This window comes from Oryzias latipes, chromosome 6 (genome assembly GCF_053564925.1).
Source record: "Oryzias latipes strain Hd-rR chromosome 6, Olatipes_Hd-rR_3.1".
Classification (NCBI taxonomy): Eukaryota; Metazoa; Chordata; class Actinopteri; order Beloniformes; family Adrianichthyidae; genus Oryzias; species Oryzias latipes.
In genome coordinates this window covers 5,519,248-5,541,704 of record NC_136242.1, presented here as the reverse complement: position 1 = coordinate 5,541,704, position 22,457 = coordinate 5,519,248, and the positions used below count along the sequence as shown (strand labels likewise).

The window sequence follows — 22,457 nt, the reverse complement described above, 5'->3', positions numbered from 1 at the left end:
CAAAAAGATAAGATAAGATAATGATGAAATGATGTTTGTTTTTAAGTATTTTTTGTATTGAAATATGCTGCCTCTTGGCCAGGACTCCCTTAGAAAAGAAGTTTTTAATCTCAATGGGACTTTCCTCGTTAAATAAAGGTTAAATAAAATAAAATAAAAAGTCCTGAGGGTAGCATTCAGTATGAAGGAAGGAAAAACAAGAATCCAGATGTAGAGAGAAATTGGCTTTTGACTCGGTATGCACCAAGTAATATTTAATACCAAAACCAAAAACACCACAAGGTGGGATTAAGAAAACCCAAAACTCCTCACGACAGGGAGAAACTGCAGAGCCTTGAACAACAAGCAGAGGCAGAGCATGAACAAAATCATAAGCCAAGCAGACCTCAGTATCAGAGAAGCAGGAAGTTAAGGGAGCGTGAGAGACACGACACTAATGACTGAGAGACTGAAGCTTAAATAGAACTGACGATTAACCCTTGTGCTATCTTAGATGACCCCCCCCCTAACATTGACGTGTTCTCCCTACCATGACAAAGGTGGATAAAGGTGGAAAGATTTCATGTAATCCATGGACACCAGTGAAGATCACAAATCATTGAAGAAAAAAGGTTCAGAGCACTGTCTAGGGGGTCTAGATGACCCAACTCCCAATGTTAAAGTGGCGAGGATAGCACAAAGGTTAAACAAGATCATCAGGAGGCTCGCTCTGTCAACAAACCCCTGGAGAGACACCGTGGAGAAATATGTAACAGTAACGAAAAAGAAAGGCAGAGAGAAACATTTCTGTTGAAAGTCATCATTCCAAAGGTGGAATGATGATCTTAGATCCAATGTCAGTAAGGAGGTCTTGAACGAGGACCTCTTTGTCCGCCATGACATCGTCTCCTGGCTCCAGCAAAGGAACTTGGCTTCTAAGTCATGGATGTATCCAAAGCCTCATCCAGAGGACCTGTGAAGATAAAGAAATTAAAAGTCAGTCTTAACATATTTTTGCTACCTTTCAACACAACACAGTAATCATGTTTTGAAAAGTATGTTAAGTATTTAATTACAAATACATTTCATTTATTTTTGTTGATGACAAAAACTCAAAATTAATTAAATACGTGTAATTAAAATAGGGGAGAGCGTGAACAGCTTTTATTATGAATATTAATTTGTTCAAGTAGAAATGCATTTATCCAATAACGGTACACATAGTTGACTAACGTTAACCAAACACATCATGAACAACCTTACCTGCAGGTGGGTGTGTCACGTAGTCGTGATCCATTTACTGCCTTAGCTTAGCCACCATGTTGCTATCTTCACAGCATAACTGCATACCCAAATGTTTGAGGTTCTGTCATATACTGACTCCCTTCTCAAAGGAGCAGTAAAGTTTTTCCAAGGGAAAACACTCGGGACGACACCACTCTTCAGGCGACGAACAGCGCAGCCGCACCACATCCGGAGCAAAGTGCTGGCAGCAGAGGGTGCTACCTGTGTTTACATTAAAACTATGCCCTTCCTCTCTTCGGATCACCTGTATCCATTTGGGTTTCAGGTTTGGATCTACAGGAAAATAATGAAATGAAAGGCCGGGCTGTTTTTGGTTGGAAGACGAACAGCCTGGAACACAACAGAAACTGCAACTCTTCGACTCTGCCATTCTTCATATGTGCCGCTATGCTAACAGGAAGTTGTTTTACACGTCATTGACGTATTTCCGGTCAAAAAATGCGGAAGTGTGAAAAAGGTCTATTTGAGAAGGACTGCTGAGGTCAAGTTGTTTACAGTTTAGAACTCTTTTGAAAATCTCGGTCACAGTTGACTTTTGAAGATGTTGCTTTGAGTTTTGATGTCATTGTTTTCAGAGTTTAGCTTCTCACCCCAAAAGTTCAGTGAAGATAACAGTTGCTGTAGCAAGTTATTGAACTTAACTTTTATTCTTGTATCTTTTACCACATTCAGACCCATTTACTCAGGCTACTGTGACCAAGAACTCCTCCAACTTTTCCATATTTCTGACCATCAAGACCTTGGCCTGCGATGGTGTTCCATTTACTTTGATGAATATTTTACAGATTTCTACCCAAATGTTCTTAACTTTCTTCTGTATCTTCAGTGGTCTTGCTTTTCTGATTCCTATAGTCATTCGTCCTATGGTCATTCATGTAAACGTTAGTTTCTTTCAGGTTCCATCCTTCCTACATACAGTAAAGCTAGTTTGTGTTTTTGATTCACAGAGTTTATGGTGGTTGCTGGTAAATCATACTCCCTTCTTCTGGGGAGGGGGTAGCTGGCCTTAAAACTGTTGAGATTCAGGAAAATCCCTGCATGCTTGAGAGCTCCAGAGATGTCACCAGCAATACCTAAATAACAGAAGCCCTTTGACATACTGTAAATCTTTAACCAATTATGCGATCAGTGTGAATCAGCTCATTCTGATCTGGAGCGCTTTTCATATCGGCTGTGCACTGATGTGCAACACATTAGTAGTGTAACGGTGCATAACAGCTTAAAAAATCAGATTTTGTCCACAACAAAATCAGTGGATTTACATGGATTAAGAAATACTTCGATATTGTAAAGTGTTAAATATCAGCGCAAGTCTGTTTTCCTCCGTTCAGAATCCACTGGGATCCCGTGAATCCCGTAAAGGATTGAGGAGTTCCAATTCAATTCAATTTTATTTGTATAGCCCAAAATCACAACAACAGTCGTCTCGATGGGCTTCGAAGTAAAACATGAAATCAAAAGGATCACGAATACAAAGAGTTCAATAGGAAAATACTAAAATGAACTAACAAACTGACTAAGCTATACTGGCATCCCTGCCCTTAGACCCCCCTTCGCGGTAAGGAAAAACTCCCAAAAAACCGGATTCCGGAAAAAACGAAGAAACCTCAGGGGTGCCCACATGAAGGAGGGATCCTCCCCCAGGACGGACAGGCGATTTACCAGAATTCTTAGAGAAGAATTAACTTATCTAAATCTACAACTACCTACTAACTAGGAGCAGGAAGAGAGGCGAGGTACGCGGTCAGGTACAGAGCAGAGACGAGCCAGAGACGAGCCAGAGGCAGGATCCACAGCCAGGTGTAGGAGCAGGAGCAAAGGCGAGGTAAACGGTCAGGAACTGGAGCACGGATGAGCCAACTGGAATCTGGAAGCACTCCCACTCCCCAGGAGGGGAGAGGAAAAGAGGGACAATACATGAATCGCACTGTACCAGACAGAGGCATGGAGAACTAAATGATAAATTATGATCAAGAATAGAGGAGAGGAAGGGTAGAAGTAAAAAAGGAAAGAGGACAGAACCCCAGTGCACCATAGTTACCCCGGCTTCACCTTCTAGCAGCCTTTTAAAAGAAATAGTTATTATTAAGTTTAATTTAAACAAATTAACATTAAGTTAAATAATCTCTGAATACTAACTAGTCTGACAATAAGCCTGTCCAAAGAGGAATGTTTTCAGTCTAGCTTTGAATGTAGAAACTGAGTCGGCCTCTCTTACATGAGCTGGGAGTTTATTCCATAAGACAGGGGCTTAGTGGCTAAACGCTCTACCTCCAACCATACTTTTACTAATTCTAGGAACCACAAGCAGTCCTGCATTTTGCGAGCGAAGTGTTCTCATTGGATGGTAAGGGACTATGAGGTCCTTAATATAGGACGGGGCCATTCCATGTAAGGCCTTATAGGTTAACAGGAGGATCTTGTACTTGATTCTGGAATCAACTGGGATCCAGTGAAGTGAAACCAACACAGGAGTGATGTGATCTCTTCTGCTGGTTCCAGCTAACAATCTAGCTGCTGCGTTCTGAACAAGCTGGAGACTTCTTAAGGAACTCTTAGGACACGCTGCTAACAAGGAGTTACAGTAATCCAGCCTCGACGTAACAAATGCATGGATGAGTTTTTCAGCATCACTCTTAGAAAGGATATTTCTGATCTTAGCAATATTCCGCAGGGGAAAAAAGGCAGTTCTACATGCCTGAGATATGTGAGCCTTAAATGATAAATCCTGGTCAAGTAAAACCCCAAGGTTTCTAACTGTGGAATTGGGGGCTATACTTATGCCATCCAGGGAGACTATCTGAGCAGACAGAGTATCTCTGAGGTTTTTAGGACCTAGTATAATGACCTCAGTTTTTTCTTGGTTCAAGAGGAGGTAATTAATTGTCATCCAGGTCTTGATGTCACTGATGCAGGCGTTCACTTTCTCTATCTGGTCATTCTGGTCAGGCTTCATGGATAAATACAACTGCGTATCGTCGGCATAACAATGAAAATTAATGCTGTGTTTCCTGATTATGTTTCCTAGGGGTAGCATATAAAGCGTAAACAGGATCGGTCCCAAGACTGAGCCCTGTGGGACTCCATAGTTGACTCGAGTGCACTGAGGGGAATGGCCATTTACATTAACGAACTGATACCTATCGGACAGATAGGATTTAAACCACTGGAGAGCAGATCCTCTGATCCCTATGTCCTGCTCTAATCTATGGAGTAAAATACTGTGGTCGATAGTGTCAAAGGCTGCACTGAGGTCCAACAGGACCAGAATAGAAAGTAGTCCCTTTTCTGAGGCCAATAACAAGTCATTAGAGACTCTAACTAGTGCAGTTTCCGTACTGTGGTGAGGTCTAAACCCCGACTGAAAGTCTTCAAAGTGGCTGTTGTCCTGTAGGTGGCAGTAAAGCTGCTTAACTACAACTCTTTCTAGGATTTTAGAAATAAAGGGGAGGTTTGATATCGGTCTATAGTTGGCCAAGATGCTAGGATCCAAACTGGGCTTTTTCAGAAGAGGTTTAACAACTGCATATTTAAAAGACTGTGGCACGTAACCCGTTTCCAGAGAGGCATTTATCATTGTTAATATGGGATCATTAATTAGGGGAAAAGTTTCTTTAAAAAGTCTAGTGAGAATTGGGTCTAACAGACACGTTGAGGATTTGGAGGACGTAATAATTGATGTTATTTCCGCTTGATCCACAATAGTCAAGCAGTCTAATGTTACAGAGGTTTCTATGGATGCCTCCATTTCTACCGCTTCAGCCTGTTCTGGGCTGATAGTAGGAATAACTTGATTCAACTTATGTCTAATATTTGAAATTTTACTATCTAAAAATGTAAGAAAATCATCAGAGCTGAGAGAAACAGGAACATGTGGTTCTACTGAGCTCTGACTGCAAGTTAATTTAGCAATAGTGCTAAAAAGAAATCTTGGGTTGTTTCCATTCTCTGATATTAAGGTTGAATAGTACTGGCTTCTAGCTCTACGCAGAGCTTTTTTATAATTTAATAGGCTATGTTTCCAGGTATTCAGAAACTGCTCTGACCCGGAGCGGCGCCATTCTCTTTCCAACTTACGGGTTTCTTGTTTAAGAGAACGAGTTTCAGCGTTAAACCACGGTGCTACTCGGTTTTGTCTGACGAACTTAGGTTTCAAGGGGGCAACAACATCGAGTGTACTCCTGAGGGCTTGTAAGGCATCATTAACAAAGTGGTCATTTATATTAGGACTGATACTATGGGAGCTGGTGTCAGAGTATTTTCTCAGAATATCACTAAGTACTGGCTGAACTGTGTGTTTAAACTCAGACACAGAACGGTCAGTTAAGGTTCTTCTAAGCTGTTTCTTATTCACTGGGGCAGAAGGATGTTCCAGTGTAAGCTGGAAGGTAATCAGAAAGTGATCAGAAATGATGGGGTTAAGAGGAAGGACACTCAGCTGGCTGATCTCTATACCATGGGTTAGAACAAGGTCCAGGGTGTGCTTATGAGAGTGAGTGGGTTCATTCACACTTTGGGTGAAACCAACATCATCTAATAAAGCTGCAAAAGCCTTTCCTAGGCAGTCACTGGGGTCATCAACATGAATATTAAAATCCCCTAATATTATAGTTTGATCAGAATCTAAGACAATAGTCGATAGGAAGTCAGAAAACTCAGTTAAAAATTCTGAATATGGGCCGGGGGGGCGATAAATAATTATGAGTAAAACAGGTTTTGGAGTTTTCCTGTTCGGGTGACTTAAAGACAATATGATGCTTTCAAATGAATTATAAGCATTTTTAACTTTAGGGCTGAGAAGTAAGCTAGACTGTGATATTACTGCCAAACCACCTCCTTTCCCTGAAATCCTGGATTTCTGATAGTTAGCATAAGTGGGGGGGGTTGCTTCATTCAATCTAACATAGTCATCCTGATGGAGCCAAGTTTCTGTTAAGGCTAAAAGACTAAGGTTGTTATCAATGATCAACTCATTGACTAATAGGGACTTGGAGGAAATGGATCGAATGTTTAATAAACCACATTTAATTACATCATAATTCTGCTTGTGATAACTGCTGTCTGTCACTTTAAGGTTTCTAAGACGCGCTCCTTTCATTTGTCTTTCAGCACATAAGCTAAAGCTAGGACCTGCTTGACTTTCCCTGCATGGGTTTTGCACCGGCACTAACCCTAAGGGAGGCTCAGAGGAGCGTTTTACACTGCTGCTCTGCGCCCGGGTCTCGTCTCTGGATTGTCAGGTTAACAGACTAAGGCTAGCAGAAATGTTTCTAGTTGTTGTATGAATGTCAACATGGGAGCTAAAGCTCTGGTGTTAAAGGGTTAACATCCAGGCGAAAACCCCTTTAGACTTGAGAGAACCCCAGTGCACCTCACCAGTTCTTCCCTGTTGTTGGTGGTCACCGCTTGCACATCCGACCCGTGTTAGATCTTTAGTCCAGTGATTACCAGGTCGTTGATTCTGGAGTGTTGCCTTTAGTCGTTCTCTGTGTTTTGTTTCGTGAGCCCTTCCTCTTAAAAACATGTTTTTTGTCCCTCGTAAATATGTTCAGAGGCTAAAGAGGCTTTTTTTCCTGTTTCATCTTCCTTTGTCCTGGAATCCATCACTGCTGAAGCAACAAAACTCAACAGTAATTAGGAATCACTGGAAAATAACGACGGAGCAATTTCATATTTGCTTTGCTGAGCATCTGAAAAACAACAGATTCAGATTAAAATGGTTCGATTTCTTTTTTACACATTCATTATTGTAGCTGTCAGCAAACTCAAAACCTTTCTGTATTTGGACCTTGAGGTAAAGTGTTCCTTTCTCTTCTTTTTTTTGTTAAACAGTGATGGAGTTGAGAGAAATCCCAGCGACAACATCAACAGCATCTTCCTCCCTCTGAGGTTTGAAGCGGACCTCCTCTTCACCAGGTGGGGGGGTGCCCTCATTCACAGGAGGGTCGATGTTTGGCCAGAAGAATTTATTAGACAGTTGTATCTGACAAATAAATGTTGGCCAAACCTCCAGATTATAGCTTTTCATTAGAAAATGTAATTAGAGATTTTTTTTAATCAGTCTGGAATATTGTAATTGCTTTCCATTTCTGACAGAGACCCATACCCTCCTCATTTTGGAATACGAGCTGACTCCTCCTCCTCGTCTTGGGACCAATCAGACACTTCAGATTCCACCTTCAACCTAACGTTTAATGCAAGTGAAAGTCATTCATGTTTATTTGTTGTCTGTATGAATCTCTGTAAAGTGAATTACAGCTACAGTGCATGTCAAAAAGGAGGCAATGTTTCCTAAATGTTTCCACTCTTGATGCTCCAGTGTTGCCCCCCTGGATGTTTTACATTTTCACAGTGGGCAAGTTTACATGGAATTAAGGGATGATTCTTTTCCGGATTTGGAGTAACTGGGGGATTAGGGAATCATGGTTTCCTTAAGTTTTTCCTTAAGAGCACATAATTCCTTTAATTTTGACTTAATTAGGGGGGAGGGGAGCTCTCTGATTAACTTGTGAATGTCAAAGTAATGAGCTGTTGATTGGTTTTTACCTGGGAGTGCTTCAACTAGAACTAGCGTCTCTGGACTGGGTCATGTGATTTCCTGTCAAGAAGGCGACGACCAATGAGTCATATTGCTCGAGGAGACACGCCCGCTTGAGAAGCCGTGTCTCGCGGAGCGCGACGCCGTCTTGGTGGGGTCTTCGGCTCCCATGTGACAACGCTTTCTATTGCCCTTTAGTGGCATCTAAGTAGCTTTTATATAATATATACTGTATATTTATATTTATTTATTTATTTATTTATTTATTTATTTATTTATTTATTTATTTATTTACTTATTTTTAACTTGTTCTGTCCAACAGCTAGGCAGACAGATGAGAGCTGAGGGCCTCTTGTGTTGGACATATTTTACTTTAACAAGAGGGGTTATTAATCTTCAGACAAACCAAAGGTATGTCTGAATAAACCCCTTTTGTAATTGAGCCCAAACTTTATTAATTTCAATCATGTTTGAAAATCTTTGGTGTTGGACCGGACGGAAAAGGAAAGAGGGGAAGAAGAGAGAGGGACGTTAGAGAGAGGGGGGGGTAGGAGGGTGATAATAGGAGGGGAAGGGGGGTAAGACCATGAAGCAGCATAAAGCAACAAGTTTACTGGTTGTTAATCATTATGGTAAGGTTCAAATGTAGTACAAAAAGGGCGGGGCCTATCCACACACACACTCAAATGTTATCAACACACCTGCTAGCTGCAAAAATGTCCACCTGTCGACATGTACACAAAACAGATAGTGTTCACACGCATACTTATGCCTTACAACCAACTAGTGTGAAATATTTCAGTCATTCAATCATGCAAACTGTTAGTGCAAAGGTGAGCTAACACCTGTGCTCAGGTGAGTGTTTATGTTCTTCTAAAATGGATGGTGGAACGTGACAAGAAGGAGGGAGAATGCCCAGCCATCCCCACCCCCACCGCAGCAGCAGCGACAGTCGAAATCCCCCCAACGCCACACGGGAACCGGCAGGGAACAACCGCCGTCCGGGCGACCAAGCCCGCCAACCAGGCCAGGGCCAGCAGGACCGCCGCAAGGCCCCCAGAGCCAGAGAGCAGGGAGGCACGGAGGGAAAGAGAGCGCCGCCCCAGCCCAACCAGGAGAGCAGCCCCCCCCCCCCCCCCAAGGCGCATCGCAGACTAGACCCCCCACCCCCTCACCCTAATATGAGGTTATATGAGGAAGGGGGTAAGTTGGGGACAGCTGTTAGACTGTCCCCCGGTGGTCAAACAGCTGTCCCCCAGCCCCCCCCCCCCCCCCCCCCCCCCCCCCAGCAAAGGGGCCAGGGCCACCCAGCCCAGGGGCCCCACCCCCGGAGGCGCCGACACCCCAGGCCCAGCACCACCCACCCCACACAGAGAGAGAGGAGCGAGAAAGCGTCGCCCCCCCCGGAGCAAGCCCAGGCCCCCACCCCCAAACGCCGGCTCTAGAAGAGCTCTGGCACAGGCAAAGGGACCACCCCCCCAAGCCAAGCCAGACCACCACCCCACCCCCCCACCACGCACCCCCACACCCAAGCCCAGAGGACAACGCAGCACCCCAGCCCGCCCCACCCAGGCGCCGGACCCGACCCCCCGACCAACGGAGCCCCCACCACCCCCCGCCAGGCACCGGAGGCCCCGACCCCCACCCCGGCCCACGGCAGAAGGGCAAGGAGCAACGACGACCAGGCCCCCCCCACCCCCTAAGTCATGGAGTTAGCTATGGGAGACCAGGGAGACCGAATTCTTTCAAAGTTACTTGAACCTTGGGCTGACATTTTTTCCAAGCTGATATGATCAAGCAGCAGATTTCTGTGTTGACTTATATTTATATTTTTCTTGCTTTTCCAATTTATTAAAATACTTTTTTTTAGCAATGCAAAGAGTTATGAAAATGATAGAGCCTAATCCTCCTTCTACATCGATGGCACTCATGTCACCAAGCACACAAAGTGACGGTGAAGCTGTGATTGAAACCTTAAGCCAGACTGATAGATCGGCACATACCTGCTGCCAGAGAGCCTGGACAGGCGTGCAGAACCATAGTGCATGCATGTAATTGTCGGGCAGATTACCGTTACAGTGCTGACAAATGTCTGAGTTGCTGAGACCCATCTTGAACATCCTCTGTCCAGTGTAGTAAATTCTGTGTAGAGTTTTTAAATGGATTAGCTGCAGATTTGGACTTTTTGTCAGTTTAAAGGTGTTTAGACAAAGTTCTGACCAAAAGCTTTCATCGGTGCTGATGCTCAAATCCGCATCCCATTTTGTTGTGGGAAGTGAAATATTATTATCTAAATTACATAAAAGTTTGTATATTTTGGAGAGAGTTTTATTCATTGAGAAATTGATCAGAGTGGTAACTACATCTGGTAGCTTAAAATCGTTGTCTCTGTATTTAAACTTTTTAGTAATAATTGATTTAAGTTGCTGATATTCCAAGAAGTTATTTATTCCATGTTTGTCTTGAAGTTCCTGGGGAGTTCTGAATCTTCTATCAATAATTATGTGCTCTAGTTGTTTTATGCCCCCTGCTTGCCAAGCTGGGAAGTGGATAATTTTTTTGTTTATGAGGATGTCTGGGTTGTTCCAGATGGGTGTCATTTTGCACGGTTGGATTGATGATTTTGATATTTTGAGAAATTCCCACCAGGCTGTTAAAGTGGCATTTATATTAATTCTTTTGAAACAATCCTGTTTTTTAACTGTTTGGCTAATAAATGGAAGATCTGATAGGTTGATCTTTCCACATAACGCCTCTTCCAAGTCTAACCATGAGTTGGTTTCTGGATTATTTTTTAACCATTTTAAGATGTATTGTAATCTATTTGCAAGAACGTAATTGTGGAAGTTAGGTAATTCTAATCCTCCACAGCTTTTTGCAGATTTTAAAGTTTTTAGACCAATTCTTGCAGGTTTATTGTTCCATAAAAAGCTTGATATGGATGAGTCTAATGTTTTGAACCATTTTAATGGCGGTTGTGTGGGAATCATTGAGAAGAGATAATTAACTTTGGGTACGATTTTCATTTTTACTGTGGCTACCTTGCCCATAAGGTACAGAGGCAGGTTGGTCCAGCGTGTTAGATCGTCCTGTATGTTTTTCAGTAATGGGGTGTAGTTTAGCTGCACCAGTTCTGATAGTTTGGGGGAAAAATTGATACCTAGATATTTGATATTTCCTGATTTAACTGGTATTGTGAGTCTTTGCTCCGCATTATTGTTCAGTGGTAATAAAACAGACTTATTCCAATTAATGGAATAGTCTGATATAGAGGAGAATTCATTAATGATTGTTGCCGTTTCATTTACAGAATGTAAATTACTTAAAAACAGTAATATGTCATCTGCATAGAGACTAATTTTATGATGGCTGTGTTTGGTTTTAATTCCTTTAATGCTCTCATTATGTCTTATTGCTGCAGCTAAAGGCTCAATGAATATAGCAAAAAGAGAAGGAGAGAGTGGGCAGCCCTGTCTGGTTCCTCTTCCAAGAAAAAACCTGTTGGAAGTCTGTTTATTAGTTCTAACTGATGCATTGGGGTTGTGGTATAATACTTTGATCCAATTGATGAATGATTCTCCAAACCCAAACTTATGGAGGGCAGCAATAAGGAACTTCCAATTTACTCTATCAAAGGCTTTTTCAGCATCCAGTGATAGTATAGTCATTTCCTGTTTTTTGATGGTGGCAAAGTCTATTATGTTAACGAGTCTGCGGACATTGTCATCCGAGTGTCTGCCTTTGATGAATCCAGTTTGATCAAAGTCAATTATGTGAGGAGTGACTTTTTCTATTCTCTGTGCTAGTGCTTTGCAGATAATTTTTACATCTGCATTAATTAAAGAAATGGGGCGATAGCTTGAAGGACTAGTGGGGTCTTTGTCTGGTTTTAGAAGAAGGATAATGTTGGCGGAGTTCATGTTAGGTGGTAGAGATTGGCTTTCATTGATAAATTTGACCGTTTTATAAAATGTTGGTGCCAGTTGTTCCCAGAATTCCTTATAAAACTCTGCAGGAAAGCTGTCAGGCCCTGGTGCTTTACCATTAGGCATAAGTAACAGAGCTTCATGAAGCTCAGACAACGAGAGCGGAGAGTCTAAATTTGTGATTTGATCTTCGTTTAACTTGGGCAGGTTTACATTGTTGAGAAATGAGTTGATGCTTTGTTCTGATGGATTGATCTGTGGAGTGTATAAGTTTTGATAAAAGTCTTTAAACGCATTATTAATTTTTACTGGGTCATGGGTGACATTCCCTGTTTGGTCCATAATAGAAGCGATTGTTGATTTTTCTTTATTAATTTTAAGCTGATTAGCTAGAAATTTGCCAGATTTATTTGAGTTTTCATATCTTTCCAGTCGAAGCCTTTGTATCTGGAATTGTGTTTGTTTATTGATGATGTCATTTAACTGCAGTTTTAAATTTTTCAGGTCGCCCAGTATGTGTTCCTGTGCAGAAGCAGCATAAGCAGTCTCCAGGGTTTTGATTTTATTTTCTAGTTCTAATAAATCTGCTTTCTTTTTGCGTTTTTTATGCGTTGAATAAGAGATGATTTTCCCTCTCATGACTGCTTTTGCTTTTTATATAATATAAGTATATTATATATTATTTATATAATATATACTGTATATAGATGTATCATTTGTTGTTGTTAAATAAGAGAAACAGTCAGCCTTAAGCTCAAACTTGAATGAAACATGCATTGTTGGAGGACTTCTTACAAATAAAAAATAAAAAAATTATTACAAAGAATTTTTAAAGTTAATTTCTAAACATTTAAAAGTTTTAGACCTCTTTGACATGTAATTTAAATTATTTAGAAAAGCCCAATAACTCAATAATAATAATAGATAATAATAAACAATAGTTAGTCAATACAAATAATAAATAATAACAATAAATAAATAACAAGTCAAGAAATAATAAGTCAACAAAAAGCCCAAAAGTCAACAATAGATTTACCCTAAAAAAAATTAAGAAAAACAATAGATTTACTGATTCATGATCAATTTGTGTAACACAGATGGTATGGTGTCAGGTTTCAAGCTAACAGTCTGTCCAGTCTTATCAAAACGCGTTTCCACTACATGTTTTGAACAAAGCCAGACTGTATTACTAGTTGGTACCACTGTGATCCATCTGGGTTAGATCTTTTTATTGCTAAGGCCCACTTTTTCCAAGAGGAAGTCTGAATCCATTGGAAACCTGCAAGACAAGTTCAGTCTCTGAGTCAGAAATGTATAAATCTATATTACTATATTAGCCTAGTCCTAGTATACTGTTTATAGGTTTAACAAAATAAAGTTTACATTTATGTCGACAGCAAATTATACGTACATCATGCAGCATGTTGATAATAGCCCTGCAGCATCATGCATGTCAACATGTGTACTATTAATGAAGCCCCCTGCGGCGTTAAAAGAAAAAAAAATTATATAAAAATTTACCTGTGAATTGTTATGCCTTCCTCCTTCCTGGACTCATTTTTCCGATTTTGGCAGTTGAAACCCGCACAATGAACTGGCATATTGCAAAAAATATGGGTATTGTTTTCTTTTACAGTACAGTACTTACAGTGTACTTAAGTTTCTCTTTAAATTTGCAACTTGTTAAGAGAATATGTATTTTATGCCAGAATATGTTTTTACAATGCAGTTACTTCACCTTTACCAACAAGTTAGCATTGTCTAATTTGGTAAGGTCAGAAGACCAAGTGTGTATGTACACTGTACAGGAAGGTTCTTACATGTGGTAAGTACCACAAAAGACACCTTTGCACAACATGTAAATACCCAGTAAGTATATTATAAATACCCAGAATGTACTACATAAGAATGAACCAAATAGTACCAAATAAATACAGAGCAAGTACCATGTAAGTACCGAGTAGACACATAAAAGTACCATGTAATTACCATAAAAAGTACCATGAAAATGCCACTTAAGTACACTGTAAGTACTCTACTGTAAAAGAAAGCATTACCAAAAAATGTGGTTACATGCATGCACAGCAGCGGTGACTTGACCTCACCAAGATGGCGGTGCTCTCCTCCCATGAGGAATCACGTGATGTCTCTCTCCTCTAGCGATAGAACTCATTGGCGACAACCACAAAGCTGAACGACTTTCTTCTAATGAGCTGATGCAAACCCACAGGTCCAGTCCACTCAACCTTCAGACAGGAACAGTCCAGGACTGACATTCCAGGTTTCTGAGCATTTGTAATCTGATTACAGTAAGATTTTCACTATGAATACTTTTTACTTGGTGTATAGATTCAGAACCTGGGCATCTTCTCAGTGACGGAGCTGCACTTCAGGGCCAACATCTGGGCTGTGACCATGAAGATGAACCAGCTGGTGGACATTATAGACTACACTATTGAAGAGGTACCCTGGATGTGTGCAAATGTAATGAGTAGTTGTTTCTTTCAAAGAGACATCAGTTAGTTATTGCCTCTGTTGTGGCCCGTACGACTTTCGCAGATTCGGATGGTTCAGGACACCAAAAGTGTCATGTGTGGAGTTGGGAGATGAAAAAATTCAAACCTTTTGCATGAAATCACAACCATCTCCTTTGTTCTCCGCTCTCTCATTCTCCAAAGGAGAAAGGCTTTTTCTAACTGTTCAGCTATGGAAGCAATTTTGTAGCATAATCAAAAATAAAAGTCAATACCAGAAATGCTTTTTCATTTTCAAAAGTCACATGATGGTGCAGTTTCTCAGATCGTAGCAGCACTTCCTCATTCGGCGATCTGGAGCTTCGGATGGCGGGGCTTCGCGCTCCGCTATGCGAAGGCGGCTGCCGGGCCGAAGACAAAGCTTGTCCGGAGGAGGGAGTTTCGACGAACCGCGGTGCGTCCGAAGGAGGACCGCAGAAGGCGCAAATGCTGCTACGTAGTCCTGAGAAGCTGTGTACAATCATCAGGAGTTCACAACCATCACAAAGCCCTCTCCTCTGCCGCTAACACAAAGCTACACTGCTACTAGCATACGTCTGTTAGCAGCCGGACACACGGAGATAGAAATGAGGTCATCGCCCCGCCTCCCCTCTGGAAATGCTAAGTGGAATTGAATTATGCGACAGTTTTTGCAGGGTGGATGTTAAAATGAAAATGCAATCCCCTCTTTGCATTTTCGTTTTAATTATGACACAAAATAAGCGGTTTTTAAGTAGAAATGAAAAAAGTACAGTAATCCCCCCGTATTCGCGGGGGTTACGGTCCTCACCCCCCCCGCGCGAATAACGAAAATCTGCGAATAATTGACGCTGTTTTAAAACTCCCAGAGCCAGAGCCTCTGCAGAGTCAGAACCTTTTTCTGCCGTTTGGGTTCATTTCCAGAAGCTGGAGATGATGCAGGGCATTTGGATGGCATCTTAAACGCGTAAACTATACTTTACAGTAAAGTACAGAGTAAATCGTTTTTCAAAATTCGCGGAATGAGCGCTGTTCTGCGCCTCACGCTTGTGATGTCACGTCATCAGCGGCAACCTGCGAATGGGCGGGGAATTACTGCATTGCTTTTTCATTTTAATTTAGAGTCATTTGATACAGCATCATTTAGAAAATGAAAAAGCATTTCTGTTAATGCATTTTAATGGTAAAATTGGACATTTCTAAATTAATTTTGCTACACATTTAACAGAGAACGTTTTGAAAGTGAAATGTCAAACACCATTTTCTTTGTCATTTTAATTAAGTGACAGAATAAGCTGTGTTGAAGTAGAAAATGAAAAAGCATTTTGGTGGAATGCTTTTTCATTTTATTTTTGAGTCAAAAAATGCAGCTTCATTTGGAAAATGAAAAAGCAATTCTGGTTTTGACTTTTATTTTTAATTATGCTACAGAATCGCTTCCATATGCTGAGTGGTTTTTAGAATGGTTAATAGTTCTGCTTTCAATGAGTTTCAGTCCTCTAAATATCAGATGAACGGGGCGCCGTCACAACCCTCCGTTTTCTCAGCAGGCGGCCGACTCCAACTGTTCAATTCCCCACGCTGAAGCAAGGCGTGCTGCTGCCCCTGAGGACCTGTCGCACCTGTCACAACTGGTAATGGCGTTCTTCCTGCGCCGACCACAGCCTGCAGATGTTTGAAGGAAATAAGGCAGCTGTGCTTGTTTGTGTAGAACCGCAGTAACAGTGTGAGCATCGTGGTCCTCTGTAGGCTGAGCGTCCCGGCATCGGCACAGGTAACGGTGACGCTCATGGGAAGACTGCAGCTCTCTGTTCTACACGCTGTGAGTCCTGCAAACCTTCGATTTTGTTTGGCTGAACAGACTTTTTTCTGACTGGCACTAAGAAACACATCTGGTTGTTCTCATTTGTCTAACTTTCAGGTCAGCTTTAAGTCTTTGGAGCTGACGGGCGCCGCCTCTGTCTATCTGGAGGCATCCAGTCCCATGGTCCTGCAGGAGGACAAACCTGTCAGACAGGTACCACTGTGTGCTTCTCCTGACTCACAGCAACAACAGCTCGACATCAAATGAAACGAGTCATCTGGGTTTTCTGTCACACAGATTCTCTTTTTTTGGGAGCAGTTAGAGATGAATCAATACATATTTATTTCATTATCTTTCTGGGCTGTGCTTTGTGCGCTGAAGCCCCTTTTTCTTGTTCTCCATTGACTCCAGTCTTAAAGCTGTTTTCCAGGAGGCGTGAGCGAATGTCTGTCCCACAGATGTGTCTGTGAAACAAGGAAAAGGCAAAGTGACAAGTTTCCACAGCACAGCCGTGGTGCAGACTCCTGCAGGAGCTCTGAAGGAGCAGGAGGTCAAAGTACTGAATCTGTGTCAGCATTGATGAACAGTTCAGATTGATGTCAAATTTACAGTTAAATCTCCCTTTATTCAAGAATATACAGTATATCCAAAAGGTTGATAGATTTGTTGGTCAAGATATATTTTATTTTGTAATTGCTCCAGACTGAAAGTGAAAGCTTTGATTAACAGAATGTCTAAATAATACTCATGATAACAAGAACGTGACAACAAAAGGCTGTTTTTGCTAGAGAGAATAAAGCAAGGTCTTTTAGGAAAGACGGATAATACATTTTCAAGAAATAAATTCAGTTTTTTTTCCAGTTCAGATTTCTAAAAACCATCCCGAGCCACTGATGCATTCAGGGACACCTGCAGCTGTGCCGTCAAAACAGATGTGTCCTATGGGCAGAAAGCTTCATTTCAGCAGGAATCAATGAAACTTTTGTATGGAATAATCGGCTGATTCCAACCCGATCGTGCGGTTTTATTCTTTGTTTATTATCCCATTACTGTTTCTTTCCATTTTGTCACTGTTTGATAGGAAGACGTGAAGACAAACTGTTTTGTCACAGCCACACTTAAAGGCTGCTTTAAAGGTGTAAGCGGTCATTCTAATGCACAGTACTAGAGTTGTGTTGGTTCTGAAGGCTGAAAAACTGGAATGTGGAACACAATGTTTGACCTGCTCTCCACCTCCTCGTCATGGAAACTCAGATCAGTTTCAAACAACTTGAATGCGTTTCCATCGGATGACGGGATGGTGATTGTTGCAGGTACTGCTGCACCTGAGGAAGGAGGAGGAGAACTCTGTTCCCATCTGGATCATTCTTGGCAGCTCGCTGGCCGGCCTGCTGCTGCTCGGCCTGCTGGTTCTGGGCCTGTGGAAGGTAAAGTCACACGGTCCCCCTCCAGTCCAGCAGAGCTTCTATCTGTGTTTTTAAACTGATGCAAAGTTGTATCCCTGAGCACATACATCGTTGGATATCTTTTAATGGTAAAAATGTCCCAAAATGTCTGCTGCAAACCTGTAAATATAGTTATTTATGTTGTGAAGCTTTCCGCTGAAGTAAAATGGGTGTGTTTGTGTAACAAGCCGCCCGGTGGTTTCCCGATGAATGGATCCAATCATTAATGAGGTAGAAGTCCCTCAAACATGGTGGGGCGCGGTCATGTTCTAATCTTCACCTCCAAGCAGTGTGCACACTACCTTTTGGGAGGTTTTGGGGACGAACACAGAGGCAAAACCGTCAAACCGACCCAATTCAGGTGGAGTCATGTGACCACACTCTTTGTGCATCACTGCTACATCAGTTAGGGACCGAGCAGTTATCTATCAGCTTGCAGTGAAATCAGACTTGAATCATTCTGCTGTTGCCTCTGGACCTCCGTCAGTCAGTAATTATGAATTAAAGATTTCTTTTTCTGTGTGATTTAAACCGTTTCTTTCTACTCCCAAAGCTCCTTTAATGTGAGGTTTGTCAGTCTTTTTGGAGTTGAGCGGGTGCACAGATGGTTAAGATGTGAATATGTTGCCTTCGCAGCTGGGTTTCTTCAAGAGACAAAGAAGACAAGAGGAAGAGGAGCAGCCTGCAGCCAGCTGGAAGTCAGCCCCGCAGCTATAGATGGGGAGACATCGCCATTGTTGGGATGCTCTGCGGCCAAATGTAGACTTGAATGCATCAGAAGTCTGAACAGCTCAACTGCAGGACTGAAGTGGACACATCTGCCTGCAGACTGATGACGAAGGGTTCTTCTGACCCAGGAAGCCATTCAGCTCTGGATTATGAAACAAACTCATGAAACCAGTGAAATGCAGCTTATTTAAGAGGGTCTTGGATCTGTGTTTGGAAACAGAAATGCTACTCTACAATGAAACTCCTTTTTGTGTATTTGATTTTCTGCTCTCCGTTTGCTCAAACACAAGCTCCAGACTTTCTGCAGTGACGAGCCGAAGTCTTTTGAATCGACTCTAACTCAAACAGGTCATGACTTACCGTGTTAAACAGGTTTCTGTAGAAAGATGCAACATTGAGTCCATTTAGTCAATTTACTGAAGCTGATCCAACAATTACTGCCTAAGAAATGCTTACTCAGCTGTTTCAATGTGAACTTTAAATGTATCAACAATTCTTTTCACTGACAACATTTTGACTGTGTTCTGGAGGCAAATGTGGCTTTTGAAATGAATTGGCTGTAGGACTCTTCAAAAATGAGATGTTGGGGACCACACAAGACCAGACGCAGCCTTGACTAAGGCCGGCGTGTATTTACGGCTGATCTGCACTACTGTTGGTTCATTTACATTTCTACTTGAGCTGCGTGTGAAGGAAGCTAAAGTAATGTCAATATTCAGAACAGAGAGGGAAGTGAACCTCTGTCTCCTCTCTCTACCTGCAGCATCTGCCGATTTTTGTCAAAAAGAGTCAAATGGGGAGAGAAAATGGACTCACTGGATTTGTGTGTGCGTAATATTTCATTTGTAACTCTTAAAATATATATTTTGTGCCTAACTGTGTGGACTTGCAATTGTGTTTTCACATGTACACGTGAATATCAAAAACATACAATTTCAAAATACAATGTACAGATGCACAACTTGAAATGACAACAACCTACGACTAACTATGAATTCAAAATGGCTCTTATGCCTACAAATCCTTAAATATTACACACCAATCATCTGAAACACACACAAAACCACATTTACGCACAGATCAGGGGGGTATTCCAGGAAGCATGTTTAAACTAGCCTGACTTTAACCCTGAACTCTGTCTGAAATCCGCCTGAACTTGTTTACTCTGGGTATGTCAGTTCCAAAAAGACCGGATATGAGTTGGCGTAATTACGCTCGACTTGGTAACCCTGGGTTAATGCACGTGCACAGGAGGTACATAAAGACATTCTCAATGGATCGCAGATTTCTGGAGTCACCATGGAAACGTGTCGAGAGAAAAAAAAATAGAGCGTTATACTTTAGTGAGACGGAGTCTGAGATTTTAATGACAGCGTATGAAGATTACAGGTCTATCAAACAAGTAACACGGCTGCATCATCAAAAGAAAGAGTTTCTGCGTGTAGAAAATGAGCAGACAAAGTAAACGCACAAGTTTCTGATCTTGTTTCCATTTTCCTTGTGACGCATCTATATATATATAACGTATCCAATTTTGCCAGCTTAAATGAATTACTTCTGTTGGTAACAAAACATTGAGTTACATTTATTCAACGTAATTTCTTACGTCTATAAAACTCAATAATTGTTTATACAACTCAAATTTACAAATTTATCTAACTAAATGTCATATTACTCCAATTCAATTAATCTTTTTTCCATCTTAATTAATTATATTTCTTGAACTCTCAAATGTCTAAGTTTGAGCTGGCAGATATTCTCATTGTTATAACAATAAAAAAGACTGGGGGAAAAATGCACGGCGTGCAAAAACTCATTGCGGATTTTACCGTCATTGTCATTACAGCATTGGCAGGTAGGTGTGCTATATAAACTCATCATCTTCTCCTTCATTCTCATTCATGGTGCAGAGACGTAAGCTCAGTAGGGCAAAATGACTCGGCGAAACATGGCAAAACACAGTAAAACAGCTAAACAACTAAATACATTAGGTCAAAAACCCACACTTAAACCCAAATCCGTCCAGACAGGCAAAGGGAATGATATCCCAGAATCCTTTGCGGTGCTGATCTGACAGCTGCACCAAAGTTACACCTACTTAATTGAATTAATTTCAATCAAAGTAAAATAACTGTCTGAAAACTACGTGTAATTTTAAACCGACTTACAAAAAAAATGATTTATTTTAACTGAAACAAATAATTAAGTTAGATCAAAGTAAAAAAAATATTTTTCCAACATCCAAATGTGGTCTTGTCATCCTCTCACTGTGAAAAAAGTATTATCTGAGCTTCTTCATCCACTAAATCATCTTCAAATGAACACTCCATGCTGCCTCACCTCTCTGAAAACAAACTAACCTTCAACTAAACCTGCTCCAGACCAGGTTATGTTCAGAGCATGAGTTGCCATGGCAACTTGACCTACCCTGAAGCATACCTCCATTTCTGGAACAGAAAACTGAGGTTATCAACTTCCTTAGCCTCAAACTTACCGTGAGAGCTAGCATAACCTGCTTTCTGGAATACCCCCCAGAGATGCAGGTACATGAGGCGTTGTGAGACTCCCCTCACATCTCCAGACTCGTGTGTAGATTTAAACACTGCTAGAATGCTGGAGCCACTTTGAATATAAATAATATCAAATAAAACGTGACATTTTTCTCATTTTCTTAAACTGACATATCCCATCAAAATAAAAAAAAATCTAAAAGTGCAATTTGAAAACACTCGTAATTTTTTAGTCTTCCAGAGCAAATTGCTCTAAGAGCATCACAATCCACTGATAACAACAATGTTTGACATGCTCCAGGGGGGTATTCCAGAAAGCAGGTTATGCTAGCTCCCACGATAAGTTTGAGGCTAAGGAAGTTGATAACATCAGTTTTCGGTTCCAGAAATGGAGGTATGTTTCAAGGTAGGTCAAGTTGCCATAGCAACTCATGCTCTGAACATAACCTGGTCCGGAGCAGGTTTAGTTGAAGCTTAGTTTGTTTACAGAGAGGTGAAGCAGCATGACGTGTCCATTTGAAGATGATTTAGTGGATAAAGAAGCTCAGATAATACTTTTTCCACCATGAGAGGGTGATAAGACCACATATGGATGTTGGAAAGATAAACTTTTTTACTTTGATCTAACTTAATTATTTGCTTCAGTTAAGATAAATCTTTTTTTTGTTAGGTCACCTTAAAAATAACACGTAGTTTTCAGATAATTATTTTCCTTTTGTTCAAATTAATTCAATTAAGTAGGTGGACCTTGGTGCTGCTGTTAGATCGGCACCGCAAGGGATTCTGGGATATCATTCCCTTTGCCTGTCTGGACGGATTTGGGTTTAAGTGTGGGTTTTTGACCAAATGTGTTTAGTTATTTAGCTGTTTTACTGTGTTTCACCGTGTTTTGCCGAGCTATTTTGTCCTACTGTGCTTACGTCTTTGCACCATGAGTGAGAGTAAAGGAGAGGATGATGAGTTTATATAGCACCCCACCACTCATAACTGTTATGACAGTGACAGAAAATCTTTTAATGAATTTTTGCACTCCGTGCATATTTTCTGTTCTTTTTATTGTTATAAAAATGAGCATATCTGCCGGCTCAAACTTGGACATGAGAGTTCAAGAAATATAAGTAATTAAGATTGAAAAAAGATTAATGGAGTAATGTGATATTTAGTTAGATATATACGTTAATTTGAGTTGTATAAACAATTATTGAGTTTGAATAAATTTAACTAAATCATTTAAATTATTTTTCAGACGTGTTACTTTTTTGATGGACTTATAATTTTTATCCGCCGTCATTTAAATCTCAGACTCCGTCTCACTTCTGTCTCAAGTGTCGCGCTTTCTTTTTTTTTCTCCACGCGTTTCCATGGTGACTCCAGAAATCGGCGATCTATTGAGAATGTCTTTATGTACCGTGCGTTAACCCAGGGTTACCAAGTCGAGCGTAATTACGCTAACTCATATCCGGTCTTTTGGAACTGACATACCCAGAGTAAGCAAGTTCAGGCGGATTTCAGCCAGAGTTCAGGCTTAAAGTCAGGCTAGTTTAAACATGCTTCCTGGAATACCCCCCAGAAGGTTCTCTAAACTTCACTTTTCAGTAAAAAAGAAAACATAGTCGCTTAAACACTGCCCCCTGCTGGACAACAGCAGCAGTGACAAAGGTTTGACAACATTTTTTTACAGATGAATTTGGATATATCAGTTGAAATGTTTGACTTTTTCATTTTTATT

General features: G+C 41.1%; 1 protein-coding gene across 2 annotated transcripts in view; it reads left to right on the top strand.

Moving 5' to 3' along the window:
• The window catches only part of LOC101169424 (integrin alpha-11), a 72,430-nt gene extending 53,336 nt beyond the window's left edge, over positions 1 to 19,094 (top strand). Inside the window, exons 23-30 of one of the 2 annotated variants that reach the window (XM_023955519.2) lie at positions 7,117 to 7,200; positions 7,381 to 7,480; positions 14,098 to 14,211; positions 15,791 to 15,874; positions 15,952 to 16,062; positions 16,162 to 16,257; positions 17,358 to 17,471; positions 18,126 to 19,094. In XM_023955519.2, the coding sequence (XP_023811287.1) occupies positions 7,117 to 7,200; positions 7,381 to 7,480; positions 14,098 to 14,211; positions 15,791 to 15,874; positions 15,952 to 16,062; positions 16,162 to 16,257; positions 17,358 to 17,471; positions 18,126 to 18,206 (784 nt within the window). In that variant the 3' untranslated portion in view covers positions 18,207 to 19,094. Of the gene's footprint in view, positions 1 to 7,116; positions 7,201 to 7,380; positions 7,481 to 14,097; positions 14,212 to 15,787; positions 15,875 to 15,951; positions 16,063 to 16,161; positions 16,258 to 17,357; positions 17,472 to 18,125 lie in introns of both variants that reach the window. The other variant, XM_023955518.2, reaches the window with a different exon arrangement.
• The last annotated feature ends 3,363 nt before the right edge of the window (positions 19,095 to 22,457 follow it).